The 22,528-nt window shown below is 41.5% G+C and overlaps 1 protein-coding gene across 1 annotated transcript in view; it reads left to right on the forward strand.

The window, feature by feature from the left end:
• The window catches only part of LOC148477523 (contactin-associated protein-like 2), a 1,966,667-nt gene that overhangs the window by 614,354 nt on the left and 1,329,785 nt on the right, over nucleotides 1-22,528 (forward strand). Inside the window, exon 3 of the mRNA XM_088456633.1 lies at nucleotides 20,906-21,099. Coding sequence (XP_088312759.1) covers nucleotides 20,906-21,099 — 194 coding nt within the window. The remainder of the gene's footprint in view (nucleotides 1-20,905; nucleotides 21,100-22,528) is intronic.

The raw sequence follows: 22,528 nt of genomic DNA on the forward strand, positions 1-22,528 counted from the left end.
CATTGGAGCATTTGTTTGGATAGTCTAGATATTGTTCTACAAAGTGTGGCCAGCTCTGGTGCAGTCTCTTGCCACACGCATGGTATTGCTTTATCTTTGTGAGCAGAGTATATTTGTTGTAACAAAAGACAAAAGCTATTTAGGATTTTTTTGTACTAGTGAAGCTTTTAGTTTACAGTAATGAAAGAGGTACTATATTTCAAAAGCGGCTTCCTGCTACTGATCGATCTGATTAGAATATTGAGTTCTAAGGTTTTTGATAAGCACAATCAAATCATTTATAAGCGACATCAGCATTTGGATTAAACCACCTGTACCTTTTTCATACCCTAATGATATGGTGTACTATTGATTACATGTATTTATGATAGGAGGTATCCACAGTCCCCATAGGTAATCTCCTTATACTATGTACTCTGTAGTGCAGTGACTTGCAGTGAGGTAAATGGCTGGGGAGGCACTGGCTAGTATCAGAGCCAGATTTACAGATACATATATACATGTGGGCATTATACAAGGGTGCAGCAGTATATTGTGCTGGAAATTTGGTGAGTTTTGATCATGGATGTGTGGGAAAAGGTAGACAGGGGAGGCAGTGCCTCACCTGCCATACACTTTTTACTCCAGACTTTTGACTATAAAAATTATTAGAATAATACAAAGAAGATATTTATAATATTTTAAATTTTTCTTATAATTTTTATAGTGAAACCTCTGGAGTATACTGAAGTATGACAGGAAAGGCTCTGCCTCACCTGCCTCACCTAACCGCACATCACTGCTGTAGTGTCTGCACATCAATAAATGTGCTTGATTCAGGAACAAGGAACCTTTTCCACTTTTCTCCAAGGATACATAAAAAAGACAAAAGCACAACACTGTACGACTAAATGTAACATATTTTATTCCCAAAAACACACTCACATATATGAAAACCATACAGGATGTTCCCCAAGGCTGAATCACTTACATTTACTCATTTGTGAAGCATTTAACGAATCTTAATGAAAACTTTGTTTATGAGCTAGTCTGCACCTTGTTGATAAATTACACGGGATGCAGTCAGGAAGCCGACGATAAAAATGCCGACCGCCGGCTTCCCGACTGTCAAATCCCGGCAAGGTACTAATGACAGGCCACAAAATCCCGACGCCTGTCATTAGACCTACGCTGGGAGCACGACACCCGGCATACCAAACGAAGGTAAGTCGGGTGCTGGGCGCGGACAGGTTAGGGTTAGGCACTTAGAGAGGGTTTAGGGTTAGGCACTAGGGGCAGATGTTAGGGTTAGGCACCCCTAAGGGAGGGTTAGTGTAGGGGGTAGGGTTAGGGGTACTTACCAAAATCAGCTGTCAGGATCTTCACGCCTGCTGGGCTTCCGCTGTAGGGTGGCCGGCGGTATTACATACTGACTCTCGTTGTCTGTTCTAACATGGAGCACCATTTGCACCTACTTTATTTGTTCTTTGAAACCTAAATATAAAAGCAAGAGGCTTTAATCCTCAGCACTTAACCATCTGTGGTGTCTGAGGTATGTGGCTACACCATGTAAGTAAAGAAATCAATACATGCTCTGCACTCTACTCATTACACTCCAAACTGTATTTCATTTAAATTCAGGAAATGTTTGGTCCACAATATTGCAATAATTTGTCAAGCCTGCCAACTATGACATATACAATGGGAAGCATCAGGGTCAAGTGTAATACAAAGTACAAACATATACACTACTCACCACCTGATGTACAACTGCTGTGAGAGGGTAAATATGTTTGTACTTTGTATTATATACTTAACCCTGATGAAAGTAAAGACTACTGAAACGTTGGCAAACAGGAGTGTGTAGCCTATACTGATTTCAAGTCCTGGATTGCCCCCATATAGTATATTTATTCAGCATTCTCCAGCATGTGGTTAATGGTGGAAGGTAACCTGGTAAGTATACTTACTGTATATATGCATATAGGGTGCCCGGCTACTTCATAGACTGTATATATACTGTATTAGGGCTTTTTAAACTTTTTCTACAACATAGGTATGTCTGACTGATACAAAGCATTCTAGCATGGTACAGTAATTTGTGTCATAGCAATAAGTTTCCTTCAATGTAACATTATTGTACAGTCCATTTACAGTCCAGTGTGCTTATTTTGTTCACTCTCTGACAAATATACATGATGCCAGTCTTCTGAAGCCAGAAGGGGATTTGCTCATGTTAATTAAAGTGTTCTAGCATTTGTTCAGGCAGAGAAGAATTGCTAATGCTAAAAGCAATGGAGCATAGAAAAAGGTCATGTCTCCCACTCTTCCCCTTTTTAAACGTGCTTAATATGTTGCTTGCTGCTGTGCTCTTTCTAAGCATTTACATGGTGCTAAATTGTCAACATCTATACACTATGGCACCTGAATAAAACATAGGACCAATTATATGATTTTTCTAAGGTTAGAAAGAAAACTATGGTTATGATGTGAATGATTATTTCTAAGTTAATATGACCCAGAGTAATACATGCATCCTTTGGTATTCAACCATGTTATGCACTTATGGATATACAGTATTAAAAGGATTTCAGCATCTCAGCAAATGGTCCCTAGTAATAACATCAATTTGCACCTTGCATTGAATACCGATAGTGTTAGAGGTAGTGTATAGAAAAGACCTCTCAAATGCCATAAAGCACATTATGAAGAGTTGTTGTATTTTACACAATCCAATACTGATGAGGGAAAATGTAGCTGTTGCATACATTGGTGTCAGTTCTCCGGACCATTAAATCTGAAGACTGATGTGGAAAAGGAATGCTGACAATCTAAATATATCTCCACCCACTCAATAGCATTTTAGTAAGGTGAACCGTGACTATTTAGCAATATTTTTATCATCTACATCGATCCACTCAACCTTTATATTGTTAGAAAGGATGGAGGTTGGTGAAGGGTACATATATAGCTCTTATAGGACAAGCTTGTACTATATGTGGATGTGTTTTGCATTGCAGGCCCTCTCGTGGATGAATAGGTTTGATGGAAATGTTTCAGAATAGAGTCTAAATTTACTAAAGATCGTTTAGTAGTTCAATTTGAAAGTTGAGGGGTATCGACGATTATTGACGTAGGTTTGCAATCCAAAAAGGGGACAAAGGGGATAGTCACTGAGCACTGAAATTCTGTGTAATGGAAAGTGTATATGTTTTAAAGTACTGTCCGCGTATCATATAGATAAACCTTATAAATGGGTATCCAGGTGTAGAGGTGCTCCCTAAGAGTATAAATAGAAGAAATTGAGGTAGAAAAAAGGAACTCTTGGGTCAGGGGCACTGCCTATGCTAAAATATAAATTTTAATAGATATGCATTAAACAAGGTGATTGTCGTCAAACCCAAAATATTACATACATAAGAAAAATACATGAAAAATACGTTAAAAAGTACAATACAAATTGTGAAAATGCACAAAAGGTGAGAGGGAGAGAGAAATATAATACATACACATACACAGATATATATATATATATATATATATATATATTCATATATATAGCATCCACGTGGCGGCACTCCGTGAAAAAAAACACTTTGGTCTTTGTAGTTTTTTTTCACGGAGTGCCGCCACGTGGATGCTGCATTTGGTCTGTCCTGAGCACAGGGCTGACTGCGGAGGGCTCCCGGATATCTATGACATGTTCTCAGTGAGTGCCGGACTTTGGATATATATATATATATTATATATATATATATATATATATATATATATATAAAATGTTAAAATTAACCAGCAACCACAGAGTAATTAAAAATAAGTAGAGGTGTGCGGTTCGGTTCTCCTGAAAACCGAATCCACACGAAATCCATGAATCCGGGTAAATCCGAGTCACAGTTCTAATCTCCTGAGGAGATTCAGGTAAATCTGGGTTGCAGTTCTGATATTTTTGCGGTTCGGAATTCGGATTTTAAATCCGAATTTTGGGTTTTGGATTGCATAAATTGCCATATATACTCGAGTATAAGCCGAGTTTTTCAGCACATTTTTTGTGCTGAAAAAGCCCCCCCTCGGCTTATACTCGAGTGATGCTCCAGGACCAGGGCCGGTTCTCCCGTTACGCAGCTGAATAGGGCGCCACATATTGGAGGGCGCCTCACTCAGCTGCGTACCATGCGGGCTGCGGTGCAGACTGTGTCTCTGTGACACAGCTGCACTGCGTGTGTAGCGCTGACCGGACGGAGTTCGGTCTGCACTACACAGTGCCAAACACACAGCCGCCGGCGCCGGCAGCTGTGTGTTTGTTGTAATTAGCAGCCGATGAGAGTCTATCAGACTCTCATCGGCTGCTGCTGCTCCCACTGCGGGAGCCATCTTGTGGCTCCCGCAGTGGGTAATGGGAGATATGTCATGATGTCATGCCATCTCTCCCATAATGCAAAGCGGTAGCAGCCTCGGGACCAGGAGTGGGGTTTCAGGTAAGTGTTTTTTTTTTTTTTTTTTATTACCGGTATGTCTCTCTCTACTGGGGGGGCTACTACTGGGGTCAGTACCAGAGGGGGATTACTACTGGGGGCACTACCAGGGGGTATTACTACTGGGGGCACTACCAGGGGGGATTACGACTGGGGGGCACTACCAGGGGGGGATATTACTACTGGGGACACTGCCAGGGGGGTTACTACTGGGGGCACTACCAGGGGGGGATTACTACTGGCGGCAGTACCAGGGGGGGGATTACTACCAGTAGCTGCTGCATTTCCCACCCTAGGCTTATACTTGAGTCAATAAATTTTCCCAGTTTTTTGTGGTAAAATTAGGTACCTCGGCTTATATTCGGGTCGACTTATACTCAAGTATACACGTTACATTATTTTAGCTGTTTTTAAAACTTTTTATCTATTTTCTATTTACAAAAATCCAGAGCCAAAACTAAAATACTTGAGGGTGGTTTGCAAAACCAAATCCAGATCCAAAACCTAGAAGAAGATACAGATCCAAAACCAAAACACCGGGGTCGGCGCACATCCTGAAAAATAAGTAATATAGGATATGTATAACTCTTCAAATGTATAGCAGCACAAAGGTCTACTTAATCGACTGGTGTGATAAATCATAAACAATTTTCACATCAATGCAATAAGGATATATGTAGCAGCAAAAACAAATACACTAAGAGATGAGTTCTCATAGTTACATAAAAGTTAGCCTGTAAAGCTTGATAATACCTGGTACAGGACAGATTCTGTTAGGACGGGATGTAGCCAGAATCTCGACACTGAAAGCCCGACTGCAGACTAAAGATAGGCGTCGAAATCCCGACACCTATCATTAGCCCCACGACGAGATCCTGACACCCGGTATACCGAATGAAGGTAAGCTGGGTGTCTTAGATTGTAGCCGCAGGTGGGGGGGGGCGGTGGGGGGGGGGTTAGGTTTAGGAACCCCCAGGAGGACTAAAGCTAGCCATACACTAGTACGGCCAGCATAAGATAAGATTCATCTTACGATTTCCCTTGAATTCCCTTGCAGTTCCCTGGCAGTCCCAAACACACTTTGGCCACACAATGTACATACGATCTCATGTTACGATCAATCCTGTGCCTGCTGAAAGACTGATCATCATTCTTCAAAATGTCACTGAAATTACAGCGGTCGGATGCACGATGCATCGCATGGTGAAAAATACGGCACGATCAGCATACGAATACAATGGATCATATGGGCTGCACATCTGATCATACGATACATTTTAGGAGCTGCGGTAGCGCGCATCGGATCGTATCCTACTTAAAAAATACACGATTTCCACACGATTCATCTTACGACGCATCGAAAATTAGGTAATCATCCTGAAATCGTGCTAGTGTATGGTCAGCATTAGGGTTAGGCACCCCCCCCCCGGGAGGGTTAGGGTTAGGCTAGGGAGAGGGGGGGTTAGGGTTAGGCACCCCCCCGGGAGGTTTAGGTTTTGGGTGCGGGAATGGGGGTTAGGGTTAGGCACCAACGGGTGGAGGTTAGGGTTAGGCACTAGGGGGTGAGGTTAGGGTAAGGCACCACTAAGGGAGGGTTAAGATGGGGAGAGGGGATAGCTAGGGTGCGTACCAGCCCCAGTTGGGATTTTGATCTGGTGGTCTTCAACTGTCGGTATTTGATCCGGTGACTATTCAGCTGATTGGATTTATTACTGATTCCGTTAGGACAACTAGGGCAATTTTGATAACAATTTATCACTTAATTGTTTTTCATCAGAAATGTCCATATTGCAGAGCCGCACGCAAGAGGCTGTACAATTTCGTCCATCTAAAATATAAATGCAGCAGGAGGTGTCTTTAGGAAACAGTCACCTCCTTGCTGTGTCTGCGATCCCAGAGGTCGCAGCATGGGATCACCATTGCAACCATCATTGTCGACGGTCACGATGGTTGTTCCTTTGGCCAGGCTGCAGCAGCTGGGCAGGTCCTGGCAGCTGCAAGGCCAGGAAATCTGCATCCACTGATGCAGACCCTGGACTCGTCCCTCTCGGAAAATGAGGGGCAACTTGCTCCCGTTTCTAGGGACGCTGCCCAGCTACCCCATCAGGTTAGCGAACATCTCTGAATCAGGCCCAGTATCATGATAGGTATTGTAGTAGCATTAATAATACGTATTTTAGGATACAACTCAATGGCTCATTTGTATGCAAAATGTCCACTTTTACAGCTCCCATTTCCCGTAACTCCCATTATACCAACTACCCTTGCTGATTTATAAAAAGTTGAATTAAGGACACTGGCTAACACATGTATGCAGCTTGTGCTGGAATAATGAAGTGTAAAATGCAGCAGCAGTAGAATGAAGCATTAAGAAAGATAATAAAAAACACTGTGCTGAAATTGTTGCTTTATAAGACCTTTTTTAAAAAAAGTTTTCAACAACCTTATCTGTTTATCATGCTGCTCTGTGTTATTTTCCATACTACATTATACTGTACTATACATCTTATATTAGCACAGTATGTGGTTTGCTATATTGCAGTGTTTTATACCATTTCACTCTCTCTACTTTTAATGGCTTTTCATCTGTTATAATGTGAGTTGGTAAAATTGAGGCATTTAAATGCACTACTTGTAGACAATGCGGAATGCAGACTATGCTACCAATATTAAAGCACGCAATACAGCTCTGAGCAGAAAAAATATGGAATGTATCCCCCTTCATTGGAACTGAGGCTAATAGACCCTTAAAATCAGCTAACTCCTCACAACTTGTTATAGTGGGAAGTGACAGACTGGAGCATAGCAAACCCACAGTGTGAGATGTCTTCTTGTAGTAAATAGCAGAAAAATAATTTCATTTATTTGATTGCATCCAAAATCCAACAACACTGAATCAGTAAACTAAGAATATTCCCACATAAGAGGAGATACTCAGATCTTCTGGCACCACCACTACAGTCTTTCCACAGACATGACAACTTCAAGAAAATGTAATCTAAAGCGCTGTCATTTTGTCTGAGGGAAGCTGTGGCATTAAGTGCATGCATTAGCAGAGATGTCTCCTGAACAGTGGGCGTACCATACAGTACATGAGTCCCTTGCAGGGGTACTAGTTAGGAAAATAAACTGTAGGTTCAACTAAAAATAAATAAATAAACAAACAAATTAAATACTTTATTTATTATTAGAGTTATTATTATTATTAATAATAATAATAATAATAATAATAATAATAATAATAATAATAATAATAAATAGGCATATTGTGCTGAATGCCTGTAAAGCATGTATGTGTTTCCATGCAAGAGATTTTAGTCCCATTACTATAAACACCAAGGCAATGCAAATTATAGCAATAGTTCTGAGACCTATTTTCATTCATCTACAGTGACCCCTTTTCTTTTTTCAAACAAACATTAAGTACTGTGAGAGAATAGGAAAAATTACTGTATGAAGAAAGGGGAAAAAAATGTGGGATCTGGGGCTATATTAAAAAATAATTATATCAGCGAAAATGCACAGGGTCTAATGAATCATCTACTTGCGGGAAAATATACTGTAGCTAGCAGATTAAATGGTTGCAAGAGGTCAATCACTGCTCAGAATTGTGTTACTCATTTCTGCTTCTCTGTTAACTGGAACTAGGCAATTCCAAATAAAAATAATAATTTCACCGTTATTTTTAAAGAGAGCAATGCATGAAAGTCGCCCCATAATCGCTACCAAGAGCCCCACACACTTTGTTAGAAAGAATTCTGTTTAACTTTTAATTTGCCATTATGTAGTATACTTAAGTAGTATACTTGGCTATTGCATGCATAAAATTAAATCTGTATTCAGACAAAAGTAATCTAATTGCACAGTGGTATAGTACTTCCTCCCTTTCCGGTGCAGAGCAGGATGCTGTTTCTCCGACTTATCTGACTATCCCACAGTTCCCATGTGACAGTGGGAGAGGTTTGCCAGTGAAGTGCTGGCTGAATTGATGTGTTGGCATAAATAGCAAGGTGATCAGTTGTGGGTAGTGGGGCTGATATGTACATAATATCAGGGCCGGATTAAGGTCTGTGGGGGCCCCTGGGCAACAAGCTTGTGGGGGCCCCTATGAAACTGCCATATATATATATATATATATATATATATATATAGTCCAAACCCCAATTGGATGGATATATATATTCATACACATACATACACACACACACACACACACACACTGTGTATGTATATATATATATATATATATATATATGTATATATATATTAGGGATGTGCAGGCTCGGATAGGTTCGAGTTTGCACGTTGAGTTCGGATTTCTCCCTCCAAAAAAACGGAACTCAGAAAGAGGCAAAACGTCATCTTGCATGGACGAACATCATCGTTCCTGGACTGTTCGTCCATGCAAGATGACGTTTTGCCTCTTTCTGAGTTCCGTTTTTTTGGAGGGAAAAATCCGAACTCAACGTGCAAACTCGAACCTATCCGGGCCTGCACATCCCTAATATATATACAAGCTACATATACTGTATGTATATATGGGTGTGTGTATATGTATGTGTGTATATATAAACACAGTATATTTAAATTATAAGTATATCTATATATATATATATATATATATATTATATATATATATATACACACATACACAGGATATATGCATACACATTTATATAGCTATATATATTATATAGCTATACATAGTGTATATATACATAGTGTATATATATATATATATATATATATAATGTGAGCTACCTGCCTGTCAGCTCTGTAGCTCAGCTCGCGATAATTGCACCGCTGAATCTGAGCTGTGTCACGGGGGAAGGCTTAGAACAAAGGAGCCACTGGCACTGAAAATCTTCTCTATGTGCTGCAGCCTCGGCTTCTGACAGTCAAACTCTCGCGAGACTTGTGGGAGCCGACGCTGCAGCAGCACATAGAGAAGATTTTCAGTGGCTGGCTCTGACTATTGAAGCTCCTCGGCGGCCGCTGTTTAGGGAACAGCTGAGCCGCCAGAGAGGATCAGAATGGAGACAGCTACATGCTGTTCTCCAATACTATATTTGTAACAGTGGCATGTCTAGGGACAGTGTGGGGGCCCCCAATGTGCGGTGGCCCCTGGACGACCGCCCCTAACGCCCCGCCTATAATCCGGCCCTGCATAATATATACACCAAACAGTCAGTACATTAAATCCACCTGCCTAATATTGTATCCCCTCATCCCGGCAAAACAGCTGCGACCCATTGAGGCATGGAGTTTGCAGATTTCCTATGGTGTCTGGCACCAAGTCTTTAGCAGCAGATCCTGTAAGTCCTGTAAGTTGCGAGGTGGCACTGATTTGGCTCTGATTTGTTTTTTCAGCACATCCAACAGATGTCTGATCAGACTGAGATCTGGTGAATTTGGAGGTCAAGTCAACTCTTTATTATGTACCCCGGACAGAATTTTTGCAGTGTGGCATTATCTTGCTAAAAGAGGCCACTACCATCAGGGAATAAAGTTGTCATGAAGGGGTGTTCTTGGTCTGAAACAATATTTAGGTAGGTGGTACATGAATGCCAGAACCCAAAGTTTCCCAGCAGAACTGTGCTCAGAGCATCACACTACCTCCGCCGGCTTGCCTTCTTCCCATAGTGCAGGGGTTCCCAACCACAGTCCTCAAGGCACACTAACAGTTCAGGTTTTAAGGATAGCCATACTTGAGCACAAGTGACTTAGGGCCTGATTCAGACCCACTCGCGAGCGGCTGTCCGCTCGCAAGTGGGTCGATGTTGTGCACTGCGCATGCGCACGACGGCGGGAGCTCCGTCGTGCGCATGCGCCAGACGCGACGAGCGAAGGACTTTCCTTCGCTCGTTGTGTCTGATCAAAGGGGGCGTGCTGTCGATGTTGATTGACAGCACGCCCCCTTTGGTGGGCGTGCCGGGGGCGTGCCTCCCTGACGGGGGCGTTCCCAAGGGAACGCCTACTGTCAGAAGCCGGCCCACTGACATTACTAGTGATGTCAGTGGGAGTGATTTTGGCTCTGATAGAGCCAAAATCACTCCGGGCCTTGCGGTTGAAAACCTCAACCGCAGGCTCCGGCTCGCAGTGGTGATGGTCGCGATGGTCAAGACCATCGCGGCCATCAAACTGCACGCTCGTATAGGCTGTGGGTGGTGACCCACAGCTATATGAGCGTCCAGGAGGACGCTCCATAATTATGGAGGGCGGCCCTCATTCAGAGTGTGCGCTCTGCTCAGAGCGTACGGCTCTGAATGAGGGCCTTAATTAGTACCTCAGTTATTTTGATTTATCCATCTGTGCACAATCATGGATATCACTAAAACCAGGACTGTTAGTGTGCCTTGAGGACCGAGGTTGGGAATCACTGCCATAGTGCATCCTGGTGCCATCTCTTCATCAGGTAAATGACGCACATGCACCTGGCTATCCACATGATGTAAAATGAAAATGTGAATTATCAGATCAGGACCGAGGTTGGGAATCACTGCCATAGTGCATCCTGGTGCCATCTCTTCATCAGGTAAATGACGCACATGCACCTGGCTGTCCACATGATGTAAAAGAAAATGTGAATTATCAGATCAGGCCACCTTCTTTAATTGCTCTATGGTCCAGTTATGAGGCTCATGTTTCCATTGTAGGCACTTTTGGTGGTGGACAGGAGATAATCAATGTTATTACCTTCACCTTTCAGTGGTTTTTATGCACATACAGATACCTATAGCTGATGCTTTTCATGCTTTTTCTTCCTTGGTCCATTTATGACCTTATCCTTACAGCTGTGCTTGAGGTCTATTGAATGCCCACTGACTTGCATAAGACTACTTATAGATTAGGACAGGAAGATCATGCAAATTTTGTGCCCTCAGTCACACAATAAGTATGTTATTGTTATTATAATGTTGTCTTCTCTGCAAATAACACATTTCTCCAACTTATCAAGACCCTTTTGTCATGTGCCAAATTGCATTTTCCATGCAATGATCCACGCGTAGGAACTGGTAGTAAAGATTGAGATTGATTGGCTTACTCTTTTTTTCATGCAAATTTACATTCACAGTCATAATCCTGTCTTTTTTATCACACAAAATCCACCAAAAATGTATGTGTGTAATAATAACTTGCATACAGTACACAAATTATATCTAATATATAATGTATGCTTCCAGTTCAGGAGCCCAGCCTGGACTGGTGAGTTGTTAGCTTCTACTGCTGTCAGCGATTTTTAAAAAATATATGTAAAATAAATTGAAATCTTAATATTATTTTGCCTCAATCAGCAATGATAAAAAAGCTTTAATTTTATGAAGTGTTCAAATATAGGTTAAAAAACAGGCACAGATGTCTCTAAAATATGAGCCATACAGAGACATTAGACATGACTCCCAAAATTTGCTGACAGCATGTACAGAATAAATGTACCTTTGAACTATGTCTAGGTACAGTTCTAAAACCTTTGGGTTATTTGCTTAATAAGCTTAAAAAAGTATCTGTTTATAACTCATAGAAATGATTTTATACTGCATATCAACATCATGCAGACAACAAGTGATGACAAATGATCATAATAATCAGAACACTGCCATTAACACACTGAAAAGCTTTACACTTTTATGATAACTAAACCTGGATGACTTTTATTACTGTGATTCACCATTAAGGATGATTGGAACAATCTAGATGTTAATGGAACAGGGTTACATTGACAAATGAAAAAAGCCTTTATAAAAATGTCAAACACTTTGAATATTTAATTCTACGTTCCATATACATTCTGCTCAGTCACTATTTGTATTTTCCCTCAGTTACTTTTCCTTCTATACTTTCATTAGCTTGTTATCTCTAAAAGTCAGCTTATTATTCATTTGGTAATTGTATCTTGTGTAAATCTGTAATCCAAATTCTGAATTATTGACTAATTAATGTTTAATATGACTGCAAACTTAGTTCTGGAGATCAAGTCCTGTTGACTTTGTTCCTGTAAGAGAGGAAAAACAAAGAGTGCACCCAAACAATGCCAAGTAACAGACACACAACAAGGTATGTAACTCTGTTGTGTCTTTATTGAAGTCTACACAGATCTGGAAGAACCATCTTTATAACAGAGAAATCAATAGAGGTTACACATCTTATTGTCAAAGTGCACAAAGCAATCAAAGTCCCTCAAATTGCACCTTTTATTAGATGAAATAGAGAGAGGAGAATACCCATCGATCCTTAGCAAGTCTCCGTTGGAGCGTTAGATCCTGACACTTCTTAGTAACAATGACTGATCTCTTTGTAAACTACATCACTCTGTTACAGTGTATACAATGCACAATAGCTGTTTTGTATCCCCATTTCAGGACATATTTAATGAAGCAAATGACTTTGTTTATAAAGTATTGTAGAAATTATAAAAAGGATAATTTTTCTTTTAATAGGTGGGGCTAAAGAGGAAACTACATAATATCACTACATACATTGAAATTGTTACCAAATATAGAACTATTGAAGGTCATAAGTGCCTGTAAATGTACACTATAATCTGGTGTCAGCACCCCATCCTACATGTAATATATAATATATAGTGGGCCTGATTCAGGTTGGATTGCAACTGCGATTATGCACGCAGTCTCGTGAAGATATGCTAGTCCACTGTGATTGCTATACTGTGACAGTGCTGCATAGTCACAACACTGCTGCTGTGTAGGTTACCGCTGTTAGCGCTCTTCCTCAATAAACATGGAAGCCTGGTTAAGGACCACTGTGTGGCCTAAACTCCTTTTCACAATTCTGCTGGTGTCTGTTGTTAACCTCCTAGGTTATATACCAATGGGACATATCAACATTTTTTTATCTATATACTACGCATATAAAAAAAACTCCTTTAGTGCAGTGGTTCCTAAACTTTCTTAAATCACTGCATCCTAGACTAGAAGCATTTTTTTCATGGCATCCCTAAGCCAAATGTTTCTGATTGAGAAATTCAACAAAAATTCTTAAATTAAGTAAATGTGTTTACTTATCATCCTTAGGGTCAGTTATGTGGTAGTGGACGGGGTTGTGCTTCTGTTTATTCACATATTTTATTATTGACAGCCACCATCACTGGTTTTGCTATCACATGAGCCATAACTAATTTGATTTGGTCCTCGATCACCACCCCGTGGCACCTCTACAAGTGCCCTGCAGCACTCCAGGGTGCCACAACACCCAGTTTGTGAACTACTGCTTTAAGGGTTGTGTCACCATCTTACAGGCACATGTGCCTACAGACTGCACCAGTGGTGGCTCCAGAAGTGGGGCTGCAGAGCAGTCCAAAATTCAAATAGGGGAGCCACACCAACTGCAACCCCAAACGCTGCCAAATATTGCCAGCAGGGGCTCACTGGCGGTTGGTGTGGCTCCCCTATTTGAATTTTGGACTCATTGCAGCCCCACTGGACTGCACCCATTTTTACAATAATATGTATATCAACTAGCTATTAATCCCAGTAGTGCCTGAGTGTGTTTATTTTTGTGTGTGGTTTGCTTCCTCACTCTCACTTATCTCTCTCTTCTTAACAGGGCCTCTCCTCTTTATGACTCTCTTTCTCCCCTGCACATCTTTCCCAATCTCTCTGCTGCCCACCTCTCAGTCTCACTCTCTCTACCCTGCAACATTTCTTTCTCACTCTATCCCCTGCACCACCTCTCTCTCTCCATCACTTTCACTCTCACTGTCTGTCTATTTAACTTACTCACTCTCTCTGGCTCCTAGTAGGCTGTCTCTCTCACTTTCCACCTATTAATCTCACACTTTCTTTCTCTTTAACTGTCTCTTGTCAGGCCACCTATCTCTCTTATCTCTAACTGTCTCCAGGTGGGACATCTCTCTCCATCTCTAACACAAACACACCTTTTCTCTCTCACATTCTCACTTTCTTTATACGGTATCACTTTCTCTCACACTTTCTCTCACTGTCTACTGGTTGAGCTATTTCTTTTCACACTTTCCGTCTTTGTCACTTTATTTCTCTCTTAGGCCCCTATTTACTACAATCCGTACTTCAAATGTGGATTGTAGTGTGATCATTTCACCTAAATTCGCAAAACGAATTTAGGAATTATCATGAGAATGTATTTACATTCTCAAGCAGGGGCAGAGCTTGCGAGAAAGCTCTGTCCCTGCGAATCTCCACAGCACAATTATCACTGTATTTTTGGGAACAATTACAGTGAGAGTGCCTCTGTGCATGTGCCAACACCAGCCAGCGCTATTCCTCAACGCAACCACCCCCCTACTCTGCAATCACCCCCCGTGCCCCACTTTCTCTCTCTTTCTTTCATTTTTTCTCTTTTACTGTCTCTGTGTCTGGTCTCTCTCTCTCTCTCTCTCCCAATTTTACTCACGGGACTGAAATCATCAATCTCCAAAATTACAATTTTTATGTAGCTTGACGGTGGGAACCTTCACCATCTTCAGGGGTTCCAAGACCCCTGCTCCTTCCTATGGGTAGGAGGCCTGGGCTTGTGTAGAGGGATTTGATTGGATTCCTCCAGCCCTGTTTGGTTCCACCAGAGGCAGGGTTTATGTGCACATATGTGAACCCCAGTTTACACATGTGCACTATCAGTGAGATTCGTCAGTTTCACTGCTATTTTATTGATAGGAATCGCGGGGACAGCTAATCATCATATCAGCTGTCTCCGTATTGGAACAATGTTGAATTACTCCACTGATTTTGTATCCACTGCTGCTACTTGCAGAGAGTTAGATATTTAATTATCGGAAGTCACCCTGCCCTTGATAAGTACATGATAATCGGGGCCCTAAAGCACTGTGTAGTAAGCATGGAATATATAATTGTTAATAAATAAACAGGCACAAACATTTTCACTGTAATATAAAACGTTTTTATTGGGTGATATTGAATTAATTTATAGGACCTTTAGGGGTAAATTTACTAAGAATCGAGATCCAGGTCGAGATGACCATCTCGGGTGATTTAAGGGATGATTTTTATCTCTCAAATTTACTAAAGGTAAAGTCGGGTGAGATAGAGAGAGATATCTCTCTTCTCACTCGTAAAACTCGGGGGAGATAGCTAACTTGAATCAACTCACCATCGGGCATATTGGAAGTACTTTTCACCTAAAATATACATCTCTCAAATTTACCAAGAATTGGGATGATAAGCTCGGGTGAGATGACAGCAAACTCTCTTCCCAAAACACTTTTGTAATTGACCACCTCCTGAGCTGCGAGTTAGCCTGAAACATACACAAATCATTGTGATTTGTGTATGTTTCTGCCTTTAACTAGTTAAAAACGGGTTATATTAATTTAAAAAAATGACTGAGGCCCCCCCTCCCCAAAAGCATAACCAGCCCCGGCCTTGTCAGCCTGTCCTGGTACCTAAAATTATGGGGAACAAAATAAGTAGGGTTCCACCATAATTTAGGTACCAGTACCAGGCTGCAAGGCCAGTCCTGGTTTTAATTATAGGGGGAAAAATGCATAGGGGTCTCCCTATAATTAAAACCAGCACCGGACCCAAAATGAACGGGGTGTAATGCCTTAGCCTGGAGACCCTATTACTGGGTCTTTAGAGCCAAAGCATTCTCACCCCAAGTCGCTCAGGCCAAGGTGGGGATCTCAGGGGAAGTGGGGACACCCACAAGAATGGGTCCCTCCTCTCATGAAACCCCAGGCTTGATCTGAAGCCCAGGGGTCTTCCCTGCACCCCTAGGCTGTGGGTATGGGGGTAATAAAGTGTAAAATCATAGTAAACTATTGTATTTTACAGTAGAACTACAGGTGCCAGCATGCCTGCCTTTGGCATTTGTCTAACTACAAGTGCCAGCAGGCAGCCGGCACCAGTAACTCCACTGTAAAATAAATAGTTAAATATAGACACATCGTATACAGTAAAAGTTTAATACACACATACCTCACTCACATATACTTACCTGCTGCCAGATGTTCCCATGTACTGTAGATATCTGTGTGGAATGACCTGCAGAAATGTTCCTATACTCACCTCCATCCTCGTGCTGGTCTCTGTAGAATCCAGGGGGGTCTTTGCAAAAAAACCAAACTGCTACCCGATCCATATACACCACTACCCGGCTCCCGACTGTTCAGTGAGAATTGTCAGGAGCCGCCAGCCAATCAGCGGCCACTAACTGTAGTGGCCATTGATTGGCCGCTGATTGGCTCCTGTTTCTAACAGTTTCCACAAGGGCTGTTCAGTGAGTCAGCAGCCAGAGCCAATCAGCAGCTGCTCTACAGTTAGAGGCTGCTGATCGGCTTCCGGCTCCTGACACACTGACCAGCCCATGTGGGAACTGTCAGGAGCCGGACCAATCAGCAGCCGCTAACTGTAGAGTGGCTGCTGATTGGCTGGCGGCTCATGACAGTTCTCATTGATCGGGAGCCGGTTAGTGCTGTATGTGGTCACACACATACACCGCTAATGGTAAGTATATGGATTGGGTACTCGATTTGTTTTTTTTGCAAAGACCCCCCTGGATGCTATGGAGACTAGCGCGAGGATGATGGCGAGTAAAGGATCTTTTTTGCAGGTCATTCCTCACGGATTTCTACATGGGGACATCTGGCAGCAGGTAAGTATGTGTGAGTGAGGTATGTGTGTATTAAACTTTTACTGTATATGGTGTGTGTGTTGTGTCTTTATTTAACTATTTATTTTACAGTGGAGGTACGGGTGCCAGCCACCTGCTGGAACTTGTAGTTCCACAAGTGCAAAAGGGCAGGCATGCTGGCACCTGTAGTTCCACTGTAAAATACAACAGTTTACTACTATTTTCCACTTTATTACCCCCGTACCCACAGCCCAGGGGTGTGGGGAAGAGCCCCGGGCTTCAGACAAGCCTGGGGTTTTGGGAGAAGGGGGGACCCCTTTTTTAGGGGATTCCCACCTCCACTGAAATCCCTGGCTTGGCATGAGCAGCTTAGGGTGATAATGCTTTGGCCCTGGAGACCCAGTAATAGGGTCTCCGGGCTGTGGCATTACACCCCAGCCATTTTGTGACCGGTACTGGTTTTATATATAGGGGGACCCCTACACAATTTTTTACACCCTATATTTAAAACCAAGACTGGCCCTGCAGCCTGGTACTGGTTCTTAAATTACAGTGGAACCCTACTCATTTTGTTCCCCATAATTTTAGGAACCAGGACTGGCTGGCAAGTCCAGGGCTGGTTATGCTTCTGGGGGGAACCCTACGTCATTTTTGTTTATACAATTAACCCATTTTTTACAGGTACAACATGAGCAGCATAAACATCTCTCACTGATAACTGCAGGCTGCTTCCTAAGGAGAGTTATGCAGAGAGAAATCACTGCAATCTCGGGTGAGATAACTCACTCGAGCTTGCTTAAAAATCACCCAAGAAACTCAACCTACATCACCATCAGCAAACTCGTTTAGCCTCAAATAGCCTGATGGTAAATTTGAGAGATAAAGTTAGTAAATCACCCGAGTTTTGGCGAGTTCCAGCGAGATTAATCTCTTTGAAAATCGGGACCATCTCGAATCTTAGTAACTTTTCCCCTTAGGGCTCTATTTACTACAATCCACAATAAAATGTAGATTGTAGTGTGATATTACCGACTGAATTCACATTGCGAATTCAGGCAATATCACATGGATTCATTAAAAATCCCTTGCTTGCGATAAAGCTCTGTCCCTGCGAATCCCCTCCGCAGCCTTATCACTGCATATTTCGGAAAAAATACATTGACAAGGTACCGCGCATGCGCCGACCGGCCGTCGCTACACACACCTCTGGCCTCCCCGTGACACCCCCCCCTTGGTATCACTTACCTCCGGTGATTGGTGCTCCGGTGATGTCCTCTGTGGCTCCGGTCAGCTGGTCTCCCATCCTGCACAGTCAGCTGGCCGGGTCACAGTGCAGAATGGGAGACCAGCTGACCAGAGCAACAGAGGACATCACCAGAGCCCCGATCACCTGTCCCTGGAGTCAGATAAGTACATTTTTATTTTACTTTTTTTTTTTGGAGTGCATCAGCGTGTGGTCTGATCACTGGAACTGGCTCCGGGCTCTGCTCTGCCTGTTATAGCAGAGTAGGAGCCCGGTAACCGGGGGAGACCCTGGATATTATATTACTATCACAGGGCCTCCCTAGGTATTTTTTCACCATTTATTTTTAGTAACTACCAGGCAGATCATATTTCCCATTACAATTATGGGAAATGCGATCTGATTACTAAAAATAAGTGATACTTAGGGGTTGGAGTAGAATTTTACGAATTCTACACCAATTGCCCTGTAATAACTATAGGTGATACTAAAATAATGTGAAAAGGGTGTGAAAACACCCTTTGTCAATTTATTTTAGTAAAAATACTGATAATAAATAGAGCCAATAACGTGCGCAGTTATCCCCCTAATGCAAGTTCATACATCACCCCAGTGTTTGCTATAGATTTTACATCAGTGGTAAATCACACAATTCCTCTGTAATAGATCTATTTTTTTGATAAGATATCAAAAACAGTATTCAAGAACAAATATCTACTCACTACTACATGATACAAATGGGCTTACTACTTAACAGGTTAAATTAAAATTGCACTGGATATCATATTGTTCTACAGTATCAATTGAATATATATTGCACTCTTCTGTTAATAGTCTATGGGCCATATTCAATTAGGTATGAAAAGCCTGTTTCTGGGGAAAAGTATCGCCAGTGACGTCATTTCGCCAGGTGAAAACTTATCCCTGTATTCAATTCCAAAGACTTTTCGCCGGTGCGGTAAGTCAATGCAGTGGAATAGGCGAAAAAGATTTGCCTATGAAAGCTGTTGAAAAAAGGTGCAGAATTGGGGTTTTGTTGTGGAAGCTTGCGGGAACCACCCTGCACCCTTGGAACAGGCCCTCAAACGTAAACTGTGTCAAAAAAATTTTCTAAAAAACTTAAGAACACCCCAAAAAATTACTTTGAAGAAGGGGGCGAAAAAGTACAAAGTTGGGAAACAAACTTAAAAACTAGCAAAATAGACTCCAGGGGGGTGCCCAAGTATGCCCCAGGTGTTTTTAAGTTTGCAGATGTTTGCGGCAGGTGGATTTTTTAAAATTTTTAAAACTTCACTTTAGCAACTTTTAACTTATGGAGAAGTTAAAATATGCTAGCACCCATTTTCATGTACCCTAAATTTGCTGGGACTACCTACAGTATTTTCTCAAAAAAAACCCTGCAAAATGCTATTCTTCACCACTTATGCAAAGACGCTAATTAACAGCTATTAAGAGCATTTAAGTACCCCAAATAACTTCAGCAGGCCTATTCGGGGGTAACTATAGTGATCCCCAATGTCAGTGCATCTTTTGGGGGGTGTCAGGCTGATTTCCCCAAATCTGACAGCACTTTTCGCCAGGCCCGAATTCGCTGGGTCCCATTTTCGCCGATTTCTAATTGAATACGGGTATAAGCAAGGAAGAGCGCAATACTTTTCTGCATGGAAAACAAGCGATGTCAGCGAAAAGTACAGGACTTTCTGAACCTAATTATATATGCCCCTATCTGGTAAAGCAGATTTTATAAATGAGCTGTGTACTCTGGCTAAGTAAACTAGCAAGTATTGAAATTGAAATGTCGTTGGATTAATATTCCACACAAAAAAATTAACCTTTTTTTGTTTGTAATTTTTTGTAACCTCTGAATTTTTTTTTCAAACTGTTTTCTGTTGGAGCCAGCAATAACAGATCTGTTATTTCAGTAAATATATTCACTTTTTGTGTTTCTCTTGCACATTTTGGTAATGCCAGTACTGTATGTTATGTCATGTGCTGTCCACTTTTCTCCATTCGGTAAATATTTTTATCGACTGCTTTACCAATTAGAAATTTTGCAAACATTCCATTACTATAAGTTTTGAAGTTAACTGATCAAAGCAAACCATTTGTAATGCAGCACTGTTTTCCTCTTGATCTGCTTTGAGGTCTTTCGTTAAATTATATTGTGGTATTATGTAAATGTGATAATGTGTGCTACCACTTGCCTTTGATTTACTTTGCTTTTTATATTCAAAAGATTAAGGCCACCCTCTGTGCAGTGAGAAAGTAGTTTTATATACCAGCAGGACGCCTTGAGAAAAAAGCTTTATGGTAATGAAGGTCAGCTGTGGACAGATTGCATGACAGATAACAATGAGGGGTGGATCATAGAGATTGATTGGTAGCAGACATATGTATTGGTTGGTATGGGACATAAACATAGATTGTTGACATACTTTAAAAGCAGAGTATAGAACTAACAATAAGTTACTTGCATATATTAGTCTGGTAAAAATTTAAAAACTGTCCAATCAGCTGGCATTTGACAACTTCACTAAAACCTGTCTGTAGTCCAAATATACTGTACTGTACTGAGTTATTTTCATTTACCATTAACAATATATGATGCTGTTTCATTCCGCAGGTAACGGTGGCTGGTCACCATTTGACAGTGACCACTATCAGTGGCTGCAGGTGGATTTTGAAAGCAGGAAACAGATCCGAGCAATTGCCACTCAAGGAAGATACAGCAGTTCTGATTGGGTGTCTCAATACCGCTTGCTCTACAGTGACACTGGTAGAAACTGGAAACCATATCATCAGGATGGAAATATATGGGTAAGCAATGGCAATTCTCTGTTAATGAATTAATTTTATCCTTGTTTCATTTTTTGAACACATTTGAAACAATGAAAACAGGATGTGCAAAAACCTCATGGGAACTGTCACTTAACTAAAGTAAATAACATACTTTTTTAAATAGAGCGGTTCCATAATCAGTCTGCTGCACTCACTGTATCTCATTAACTTTACAGTTAAGATTCTTATATAAAGCATACCCTATTGCCCTGACCTTGTTTGAAAAAGAGAGCGAGACTAATACTGGGTACACACTAGACGATATGTGGTCCGATCCTTCGGATCAGAGCAACATATCGGGTACGTCGTCTAGTGTTTACCCATGATATGCGCGCTACCGCGGGTCATTAGTGAAATCACCCGTCAGGCCTGCTGCAGGGCTGACGGGGGGGGAGGGAATTCGGTAACAATGCCATTCTGCAGAATGCAGCTTGACAAGTCCCTCCTCCAAACTGGATTCGGCATCGGCAAGTGTGTATGCACTTCCGCATGCCGGGTCCCATTGCGGGCGATGTCGCTGGTGATGTCAAAGACAGTGGATATTCCAAAACTTTATAAGGTCCCTAACGATAAACCCCAAGTGTCCCATGTATCCAGCAATTCTGTGTGGCATTTTTCTCAGGATAGTGGAATGTGGGTTACAGCTTCTGATTTAAAGGATGTAGCAATCCCATCACTTGTTTTGTAAAACAACATGCAATTCACATGTGTATATACTTAAGAGTGTTGTTCCATGGGTAACATCTACTGATACCAACTAATACCCCTTTCACATTGCAAACCTGACCCTGACCTGAGATTTTGAACATGGGTCCAACCCAGCTGCGACCCGGGTCAGACCCCTTTCACACTGCACCTTCGACCCAGGTTATTACCAGCTGTGTTTTTTTTTTTTACATTCTGTTTGTTATTGGAAAAAAACAAGGTAATACAACTTCCATACAGATGATGAAAAATGGAAATTTTCCATAACATATCAGGTCTCGACGCAGCGAGAAAAATTGTCAACATTACAAAACATAGCAATGTACAAATAAAGAGACCATAAAAATATATTTCCATTTTAATTTTCTATACGAAAAAAAAAAAAGAAACAAACAAAAACTGAAAATAATAAACCAAAAAACAACTTGACCATGGAGGGGAACAGGATATTTGAATTAAATCAATACATATTGTTCATAATTAATCAGTTTGCATCTGCACTAGTAGAAATATGATTGTTATATGTATTCGATGATTTATAATTACCAGCTGTGTTTGCTGAGTCCCAGGTTGGATAACCCGGGTAGGGCCTGTTCACACTGCACTACAACCTGGGTCGGTCCAGTGTTCAACCATGGTCAACTACAGGGTTGAAATGCCGGGTTGCTTGACCCGGTAATTTTTCTGATGGCGCGTTCACACT

This window comes from Taudactylus pleione, unplaced genomic scaffold (genome assembly GCF_031769625.1).
Source record: "Taudactylus pleione unplaced genomic scaffold, aTauple2 ptg000709l, whole genome shotgun sequence".
In the NCBI taxonomy this organism is placed as follows: Eukaryota; Metazoa; Chordata; class Amphibia; order Anura; family Myobatrachidae; genus Taudactylus; species Taudactylus pleione.